Genomic DNA, 10728 nt, shown 5'->3' on the forward strand with positions numbered 1-10728 from the left:
GTCAGGTGATGTATGCTTTATAAAAACAGACTGTATTTTATCAACTATAGCTCATTCTTAGTGAAGCAAAATGACTACATTCAAGAAATATTTTAGCCAAAGCTATGTTTTAAACTCTAAGATTTTATTATCTCTGAAATAGAATGGAAAATCATAGAGTTGTTTTTTTTCAAAATATAGCAAAACTGTTTAACTAAATATCATAGCCATATGCACAGTATACTCCTCTGGAATGCCATAATCAAACATTCTTTGAGTTCCTATTGAGAACAAATGATTAATTAAATTCACATTTTTTCCCAACATTTCATCTTTAAAATATATGATGTAATTGTTTTCCTATAGTGGGAGCTTTTTTACAACAAAGGAGACTTAACCAATTGACAAAGATGCTGTATCATTTCATACAAAAAAAAACATACATAACAAGAGACAACTTAGAATTAGTAAATATTCGTACAGCAGTAGAAAGAATGATTTTCTAAAATTAGGTCTAGTTTGCTCCACCACTAGCTGTAAGTCACTGAATTAAACTGGGCACCAATATTTCACAAACGTACACAATTTACCTTTATATACTACAGTAATGCCTGGAGACTATAACCGAGGTGCCACACCCACCCACCCCCCACTTAAGTAAGAGGCAGTTACAACATAAAAGAGCTTGGGACTATGTAAGACAGACAAAGGAAGTTTAATTGTCCCCATTTTTTACATGGGGAACCAGAGACAACCTTCCTTTTTATAGTAGGTAGTATGGGGGAGGGGAGAAGACTAGAGTAAGGGAAGCTAGCTTCACCAGTGTTATTGAGCATGCTCTGTTAGTGTGAGCATGTTCCGAACAAACCAAGCAGCAAATATGCAGGGAACATGTGACCCACATGCCTCTCCCCTACATGCACCTCTGTGTGGAACTTAGACACAGAGGTATGCCCAAAGTTACACACAAAGACTGTGAAAGAAACAGGAATTAAAATACAGATTTCCTGAGCCCTACTTCAGTGTCTTAAGCACAATACTAACTACCATCTACTCACAAGACTATCCAGTTGAGTTCAATGGGATTACACACAGAACTAAAGTATCTATATGCATAAATGACAACAGGATTAGTTACTTTCTTATTAGCAGTTTGTTCTATGTCTACAGGGAAACTTCAACGTGAGTTTTGGATACTCAAGAAATGTTTCTAGTACGTTCTTTTGCCAATGTAAATTTGGGCTCTATAGTATTTTCCATGTTTTGTTCTACTGAGATTTTCCCATGAGTTTCCAATAGAGTGGGAATCAATATTGTGTGTGTATATTAGGGATGTAAAACATTGTTTAAAAATGTAACCGTGTTACTGCTAAAAATCCTAGCAGCTGCATGGTTAAACATGCTGAGGGCTTTATATATAAGCTTTATACTGCAGAGCCCACAGTATAGCCAGCTCCCTGAGAGTGGGGCCAGGAGCCAGTGTGCGGTGGCTGCACTACAGGCTCTACAATACAGGGCATCCCTGCTATAAGTTGCCCCGGTATACATCCATTCCGCTCTAAAGTTGCTGACATTTCTAGGAACTGATGCATTATAAATCCTCCCATTCCCTGCTCTTAAGTCGCATGCAACCCCCCCCCCCTCCGCCCCCCCAAAAAAACCCCACATCCCAATCTGTGAAAATAGAAGTCAGCCGTGGGAAAAAAATTCCCCTCTTTTAAGTTGTTTCGCTATAAGTCCAAGTTTTTTATTTTTAACATATCTTGGAATTATAGCGAAGACGGCCTGTATAAATTTTATACTGCATGGCCACAGCGCAGGGTAACAGCCGATTACCCAGGAGCAGGGCCAGCAGGAGCTACTGACCACACTTCCGGAGAGCCGGCATGTAACCATAATGGAAGCTGAAGCTTATCAGTTAACCATTTAAACAGTTACACTTTTACATCCCTAGTGTATATTTATACACAGATAAATAAATGTAAATATACATGCATATACACTTAAATCAACAACTTTTAATTTATACACTACCTTAACAAGTCAAAACATCTTTATGCACCAACATCACAAATTAACATCAACCCAGCTCTGGCTAGTAGTATTTGTACATTTCTGGGATATAAATCTGCAAAACCTCACTCACTCAGAAACATACTACTTAAGTAAGAGCTTGCATGAACACGCCTCAGCTGTGAAGCCTGAAGAGGGAGACAAAGACAATGAGTTTATAGGAGCCCTGCCAATATAATAATTATTATACTTTCATTTCTCTGTAAAATTACTTATAATTCTGATGTTCCATATTAGACTGTGACTATTTAAAGGGGAGTCATGTTTTAGGTTAACATCCTGACACTAGTTTTGTGGAACATGGGTGGGGGAGGATTTATATTAAAATATTAACACATTATGAAAGTTTACAGTTGAGTTATTTTATTAAAGCCAGAAAGTTATTTGGAAAATGCACATTGTTGTGAAGATTAACCTAATACTTTCAACTTGTGGGTAAACACAAGCCCTATATGTACTAAACATTTTGGTTTACTAAATCCCTGAAAGTGACCTATTGCCTAACTCAGTGATCTCCAACCTTTTTAAGCACCTCTTTTAACCTTTTTGAATTTAAGCACAATCCAGGATCTACCTCAAACCCTTTGTGCCCCTTCTCCCAGGCCCTACCCCTGCTCACTCCGTTCTCCCTCCCTCCCCCACCCTCTCTCCCTTTCACCAGGCAGGGGCAGCAGGTTAGGACATGGGCTCTGGTCTTGGGCTCAGGGATTTGGAGTGTGACAAGGGCTCTGAGCTGAGCCTGGGGTAGGGAGTTGGAGTGCAGGAAGGGGTTCAGGCTCTGTAAAGGAATTTGGGTCCAAGGAACTAAGGGCTAGGACAGAGGCTTGGGGGTGTGAGAGGGGGTTCATGACTGGGGTAGGGGTTTGGGATTAAGACTCTTTTAATGATAGAGTATCGTTACATCAGTATTCCACTGTTATATATGAAGATGAGAAAGTTACAGAACTGTTTTGGCATGGTAAGCAGTTTGAGACATAATAAAGATTAAAGCCTCCCTTTCCTGGAGTAAGAGTTCATCCCTCTATCCCAAGCCCTGTAACCCCCATCCATTCTGTGGAGATAGAATATAGGGAAAGAGGGGTACAGGGCTTGGGATGAGACACCCTGACATCTGTGTCCATTCCTCTCCCCTCCCTGCTCTGCAGAGCAAGCAGGAGGCTCTAGGGATGGGGGCAGCTCCAAGGCAAAGAGCAGGAGATGAGCAGCAGTGGGAAGAGGGGCAGCTAAAGTGTTGGCACTTGATAGCCTCTTGATCAAACCAGTCAGGATTGATTGCCTGTCATAAGCTACAAGATCTACCAGTAGATCCCAATCTACTGGTTGGTAACCACTGGCTTAACTACTTTATGGCCAGGCCTACACTTGGTCGGGTTAAGGTACCTTAAGCCAAGCTTGGCACCGTCTTCACAGAAGGAGGCCGACGGAAGCAGATGCTCACATCAGTTTCCCTTACTCTTTGTGACTATGAGGAGCTGCCCTCAGTTTTCAATTTAGCAGGTCTTAACTAGACCTAATAAATAGAATGCCAGAAGATTGATCTCTAGAGCAACCAGTGAAGACCTGGCTTAAGTAGTTCACATATTCTCTGAAACCCACAACAGGCAACAAGAAAACATAGAATGAATTTAGAAGTTCTGTATGAGTAGTGGATATTTGCTTAAGTAATGGTTGAGAGACTGAACCCTTACTCCAGGAAAGGGAGACTTTAATCTTTATTATGTCTCAAACTGCTTACCATGCCAAAACAGCTCTGTAACTTTCTTATCTTCATATATAACAGTGGAAAACTGATGTAATGATACTCTTATCATTAAAAGACTCTTAATCAGCAGTTATTGTTAATGAGTTTCACAAGAGAAAATTGCAATGAGTTCCCATATCATCTCTTGTGTAATACACATAAAATGCTTTTCTTAATTACAATATACAGAAAACTCCCAAGCAATACTGTGAAAGTGTTAAGTCTAAATGGAACAAGTGATTATCTTGAAACTTTTTGTGACCAAACCACTTCATCTGAGGGGTAAAATGTTAATTCTGCTTTGTTTTTAAGATTTTGCTATGAAGTTTTGCACTTCTTTCTTCCATAAAAGTCAGTGGAAGTTTTGCCACTGACTCTCTATGGGAGCAGAATAGGGCCCTAAAAAGCTTTTCTTGAAGTGAAGTTATTAGACATGGGGTAAATGACTCTTATTACTTCTTCTCTTTTAAAAATAAAATCTAAAAATAAATAAATAAATAAAATAAAAACAAAAAACAAACAAAAAAACCCAAGAAATGAAAGGACAAAACAGTAGTGATGGATGAAGTTTCAATCAATATTTAGACTTGCATATATAAATATAAGAGCTGTATGCTTAGTAAATATAGTAACTATAAAAATGAATGTAGGTGTTCATCCCTATATCTATTAATATAGTAAGTTAAATCATGTACCGTTAATATTTGAACATATCAAAGGGCAGAATAATAGGTTTTAAGAAATTCCCCTAAAATAAGTGGCATTGCTAATAGTTCTGCTTATTTTAGTGGTCAAAGTTGTAGCTATAATAAGCAGATGGTAAGTTTTGGTTCTTTATTTTTAAAAAGTATATTGTTGGAGTGGAGCTTCAAAACTTATTCGTGTCCCTACTAAAAACATAAATGCCTAATGAAGAATTTCAGGCAAAGGATTTTAGAAACATGGGGGGTTGGGGCACAAAATCAGGAACCTGGAGATCTTCTGTGCACGTTTTGCTCTTTTAAATTTCAAAGGAATTCAAGAGACAAACAATGGTGGATACATTGCAAAAGCACAAAGAAGAAAATAAGCTGGAGATATGTATTCATTTCAAATCTTCCTGGGTCTACCAGGATATTAAATTTACAACGGGCCATTAAATGCATAATGCATATAGACACCTTTCCTTCAGGGTACAAAATTATCACCTCCTCTCTTCCTAGGCGTAATTTACTAGAATCCCGCAGGCGAAATTACAGGGAAGTCTCTGAATACTTCTCTCCTCATTTAAACTCGTAATAACAAGCCCCCTTTACAAGCATTTAACCGAGACAAGCAGTAGCTGAATAATGAACTGACCAGAAACAGCCACCATGCCACCAAGAGTCTGTAGTCTAAAACATAACTGGAAGGGGGGAGAATGGGAGAAGAACTTTCAAAGTGTTCCGCTCAGTTTCAGAGACAGCGTGGCCTGACGAAGCCATGCAAGAAAAAGAAGGCTCATGAGCGCAGGTTTAACCCGTCCAGGTCTTTTCCTCCCACCCCTCCATCGTGGCGGCTTTGATTAGAGGGTGTAGCGGATGGATGCAGGACAATAACGCCGCGCCAAGCCTGTTTCCACGCTCGCTTCAAGACTTACTATTCTGCTCACGTCGGCGCTCACCGCCCCCTAGCCCCGCGCCCCCACCACGCTCACCGGGTGAGGCAGGAGGAGCAAGCGAGCGGCTGCTGCAATCAACCTTGCAGGCAGGAGGTGTGGGGGGGTTTCCCTACGGGCACCTTCCCAGTCACCGCCCCCCTCCCTTCTTGCCCCCGAACTCCCTGTCCAACTTTGCAGGACTTTGCCCCCCCCCCTGCCGCCCCGGGCTGTAGCCTTTGCGGGCGGCGTGCGAGCAGGAGCAGAGCCCGAGGCAGGCGGCAGCCCCGGCTCCTTTCTCTCCGGCACCCAGCCCCAAACTTCTGCCCCACTCCTCCAACTCGCCGCAAAGTTTCCCCAAGAGGCCGCGAGAGCCTGCGCTTCACCTCTCATTGCCGCCTGGGAGGAAATTTATGGTGGGGCTTCGTAGGCGCCCAGCGCTGCATGGTGACCAGCCCGACTCCGTCCCTTTCTCCCCTTCGCCGCCTTCCCTGGCGCTCTCCCCCTCTCCCAAGCCGCTGCACTCTGCCTTGCTATATTCCTCCGCAGGCCAGGCCTGCCACCACAACTCCCTCCGGAACTAATTTCTCTGGCATGAAAACCTAAACCACACTTCCAGAGACTCCAGGGCTCCCAACCATCTGGCTCCTAAATTATTATACCCTTCACATCAAAAGATCCACTATCTCTCCTCGGTGGCAGGACCAAATTCACTGGTTTTTTGTTTTGTTTTGTTTAAAAAGAAAAGCTTTCTGTGACAAAGCAGAGGCAGTGAAAACTTAACCTTTGCCTGCTAATTGTTGTTCTTTTTGGAACACATGATTCGGTGGTACTCGCAGGCTTAAAAATGAGCAGAGCGAAGTATGATATCAAATCTAGAAACTCAAAACCGGGATCCTTTCTTTTGTTATTAAACTATCAGAGTTTGCTGTTTCAAATCAACCGGCATGATTGCAATCGGCATTTAAATATATCCCGTCTCATTTACAGGACTATAATTGTTTTATAGTTTCCTGCCTGTTGCACAACCCTTAAAAGGAATCCGGCTAAAACTGAATCAACCCCAGTGATAACACAAGACACAGTACAAAGTTCTCAGTGCAACGAGTGGGAGTGTTTCCCCGGTATATGTATGCACAGCTGGGTAAGAAAACCTAAACTCTGCAAACTCCGGCTCTGGAAAGTGGCATGCATATTATATACGCCCTGTAACCCAAATACCACTAACCTCCTCATTATCCAGCCAGAAATTAAAGACGAAAAAGACAAAAATACCAACTTGGAAGACAGAGACCGTTTTGCATTTCACTGTGTACAGTTATTTTACTGGACGGCTTATTTAAAACTTGAAAAAACAGAACTCTTAAAACAGTAGTCTGGAAATCAGTAAACACCTGGCAAGAAGTCAAAAGATACCCCCAAACAAAACCTTGTGCAGAAAGATTAGCAAATCCAAAATGTGAGCGACACAGGACCAAATCCTGCACTCTTTACTCACGGGAGTAGCCACAGTAAAATTACTACTGTAGAGAGCAAGAAGAATCGCTCAGCCTCTCGCTTTTTCTACCTTCAACCTTGGGGACAAGTGTTTAGGGGTTTTAAAAGAAGAAGCATCATGGGAGCTTTAATTCAAAGAAATTGTTCTCAATATGGAGGTCTCCAGTAAGGGCAGGGAGGATGTTTTTTGGGAGGGGAAGAAAAATCTCAGATCAGGTACTTCATGGCCCCCACCTCAATTTAATTGTCATCATTTACTCTGTAGCTGTGTACTTGAAAGTCTCTAACAAGTTATGCAAAGGGGAAAATAAATAACTAGGGGCATTCAAAGAGAATCCTGTTGCTCCATTGAAAGTGGACTTTTACACAATGATAAGCTGGGCGCTCGCTGGTGCATTTAACTGGAGTAACAATCTACAATTAAAGGGTAACAAATTTATTTGGGCATAAGCTTTCTTGTCCAACGCATCTGACAAAGTGGGTTTTACCCAGGAAAGTTTATGCCCAAATAAACGTTAGCCTTTAAAGTGCCACTGAACTCTTCTTCTTTTTTGTTTTTTGTTTTTGGCTTTTTTTTTCCAGAAATGGACTAACATATCCTCTGACAGTTTAAATTTGGGGTTTAGTAAACAGCACCATGAAACTTAATATGCATACACAAAAACATCACTGCTCGCTGAGATAGAAAATCGTAACTACAGCTATAGGTGGGATTGGCCAAATTGTTTGCGTAGATGATGTAAAATGCGGCTACCTGAGTGCATCTGAGATCTCCCTTATCTTTTACAGTGTTGACGAAATTGGACTGCGCGTTAGCTATAAGGCGCTGTGTTGTTAAAAAGAGTCCCTTTGATGTACCTCCTACACATTCCTTGAAATAGCAAATGCTACCAATAAAGTACCCATTTGGGGGTAAACCTAAAATGGTATCGTCCTGGTGTTTACATGTAAATAACATTAAAGATTAATACGGTCAAATATTCCTCGGAGTGATCTTCATTCATTAATAAATGATAAACGCTTAATAACGATCAAACATTTGTTTGGGGAATTCTGACTAGGCAGCCTCACTGAGAACTCTAATTGCCTGGAAGGAGCCGGAGTACATCGCCACAGGACTCAAGCACAGGGCGAGAGGAAGATTAGAGGAGCACATTTATTACGCATTTCGCCGTGCACGGGTTTTCCGGGCCAAATAAGTCAATCAATGCGGCATCATTGGGAGTCCTAATGATTCCTGCGCATTCTGTGACTTAAATCTTCATGCATTCAGGACCGGATCAGAAGAAATCGACTCACGTATAAATACGTCCTTTGCTTTTTTTAGTAGGTGGTGGAAATGATTGTAAAGTGAGGGGCACGAGTCATGCGGACACAAAGACCCCGCAACCTAGTCTAGACAGATCGGAGCAGGGAACAGCGAGATAAGAGGGCAGTGGGGACTCCTCCGGATCCCTGGTGTCTCCGGACAATGCTGAACTTGGCAGCCTGGAGGGGGGGCCGCTATATTCAGTGTGCGGACTAGAGGGCGCTGCACCACAATACATCGTCCCGGACCCCTTGCTCTCCTTCCCAAAGGCACCATTTCTAAAACAAGTTATATGCAAAACCCAGTAGAACATCTTTGCAACAATCCTTCTTGAATTGACTCTGGTTTTTTTACGGGGTTTGACTGATCTGTCTATATATCTCTGTCTCTAACAAGGGAGGGAAATATATGCATGTATGTTTAGAGGAATCAAAACAGGTATACGCAGGGTATATATATACCCACCCACATTAGCCATACAAACACAGCAGTGTCTATTTCATTAAACTAGAGGAGCGTAAATATTTCCATATATGCTCCGGGAGAGCATAAATAAACACATTTAATGATTTTTTAAAAATCCAGGGAAAATAAACAGAGAACTCACCAGACCAGCTGGACTTAACACTCTTTCCCCCAGAGTCCACTCTAGTTGAGTTGATCCCCGTACTCTTTGCTTAATTATAAAAAAGTCAGGCTCCTAAAGTATTAACTTTTGCCTCCCTTCCGTTCTTCCAACGCGTAGCAAATCCAGCTCCAGTGCCCATACCCCGATGGCCGCCTTTCGTCTTGTACCCATCCGATTTTGAAACTTGAAGGGGGGGGAGTGAAAAGCCAGGGACCGAAGGATCCAAGTTTGTCAAGACATGTCCAGGCAAAGAGTGGGGAGAGTTGAGCAGCTCAGGAGCGAGAGCGCGAGCTGCAGTAGATCACTGACTCACTCCCTCTCCTCTCCCTCGCTCGCTCGCTCTTGGCCCTTGCTCGCTGGAGCGCCGTCCCCTCCCTCTTCCACGCGTTGGAATGAAGGGCTTCTCCGGCGGCGGCAGCCAGTCCTCCTACCCTGGCCCCCGCGGCTCCCTGGGGGCGGATCTCTGCCTCTGGCTCGGCACAGCGGAGGCTCTCAGGCACCTGAGCCGGAGCCTCCCTCCCACCACGGCTCGCAGCGTTTCCTGAGCCAGTGTGTGACAGCAGGTGACGCGCCCCGCTGCCGCTACCGCTGCCTTTCCTGGAGCACTCAGCGCCGACGCGTCCCGGGTCTCAGTTCCTGGCCTGAGAGTCGGACTCCGCTGTCACCGCTCCAGCTCCTCTTGGCGGGAGAAGTGTAGACTGGTGCCGTTCCCCTTCCCAAAGCGCTTCCTCCTTTATCGCCCCCTCCCTCAGCCTCTGCACTACAGCCCTGGAGTGGCAGATTTCCCCTTATAAACCTTGGAGCTGCGACTTTGCTCTGCTCGTTTACTCCTCGCAAGCTCTACCCACCCCCTCCCAGCCCCAGGGTACTGCACATACACCGGGGGCAATTTTCAGCAGGTCATACCTGGATCAACTCCAGGCCATTTGCCAGCAGGACAGTCAAAAAGGGTTATGATGATACATTCCACCCCCCTCCCCGCAGATCTTTTGGCGCTAGATCTGTGCAGATAAAAGGGGCAGGGGTTAGAACATGCAGAAGGTATGCTTTTCTCCCACTCTGTCCATAATCAAATAAATACACGGATTTACTCATCCATTAAAACAAAAAGATTCAGCCTCCAGCAGAAGCCAGACTGGAAAATTTCAGCCCCAAAGGTTAACATTTCAGAAAGTTGCATGTAACTGGGGGGGGGGGGGGGGGGGGAGGTGTCACAATTTCAGGACATATGAAACAGAATGACATGGCCTGTGAAACTTTGACTAGAGCAGTCACTGCTGCTCCTACTGTAATGCTTACTTAGTAACCTCACAGGGGTGTTGTGAGACTAAATTTGTAAAGCGCTCTGAGATTCTCAGGTGGATGATGGAGTAAAAGTGCAACATAGCATTATAGAGCATCTTTCATCCCTAACCCTAAGGAGCTTCAGTCACTTTACAAGTTAGGAGCTTTACTTTACAAACTTGATCCAAAGCCACTTGAAGTCAATGGAAGGGTTCCCACGCATATAGACTGGAATCTCATCTACAGCCCCCTTTTGTAAAGCCCCACACGCTCAAGCCACTGGGGTTACTAGTATCTTTGAAAAAAATGGAGCTGTAGCCCCACCTGTAGTCCAACTCAGGTGTCTCAAATTTAGTCAGCTATATTGAACTACATAGGTGACTTTGAGTATGCTCCAAGATACAGGATGCTGTGTCAGCAGACCAGAGCTAATGGGGTCACATGAGAGCAAATGCCCCCCCCCATTTGTGCTAGGGGACAGTTGTACTGAGCGTGGCAGAGAGGGAGGAGTGTTTAGGAAAGAAATCAACACCTAGCACTTCTACTGAGCCTCGCTAGGATCAGGGAAGAGAGAGGGGCACAGATAAGCCCTCTGAGTCTCA

The 10728-nt window shown here is 43.8% G+C and overlaps 1 protein-coding gene across 5 annotated transcripts in view; it reads right to left on the minus strand.

The window, feature by feature from the left end:
- Positions 1 to 9508, minus strand: part of FAT1 (FAT atypical cadherin 1) — a 164082-nt gene extending 154574 nt beyond the window's left edge. For 2 of the 5 annotated variants that reach the window (XM_075930345.1, XM_075930344.1), the window contains exon 1: positions 5132 to 5223. In XM_075930345.1, coding sequence (XP_075786460.1) covers positions 5132 to 5147 — 16 coding nt within the window. In that variant the 5' untranslated portion in view covers positions 5148 to 5223. Of the gene's footprint in view, positions 1 to 5131; positions 5225 to 5794; positions 5950 to 8821 lie in introns of those variants that run through there. The other 3 variants (XM_006128452.4, XM_006128448.2, XM_075930342.1) reach the window with 3 other exon arrangements.
- Positions 9509 to 10728: the final 1220 nt, after the last annotated feature.

The sequence above is a fragment of the Pelodiscus sinensis genome, chromosome 5, assembly GCF_049634645.1.
Source record: "Pelodiscus sinensis isolate JC-2024 chromosome 5, ASM4963464v1, whole genome shotgun sequence".
In the NCBI taxonomy this organism is placed as follows: Eukaryota; Metazoa; Chordata; order Testudines; family Trionychidae; genus Pelodiscus; species Pelodiscus sinensis.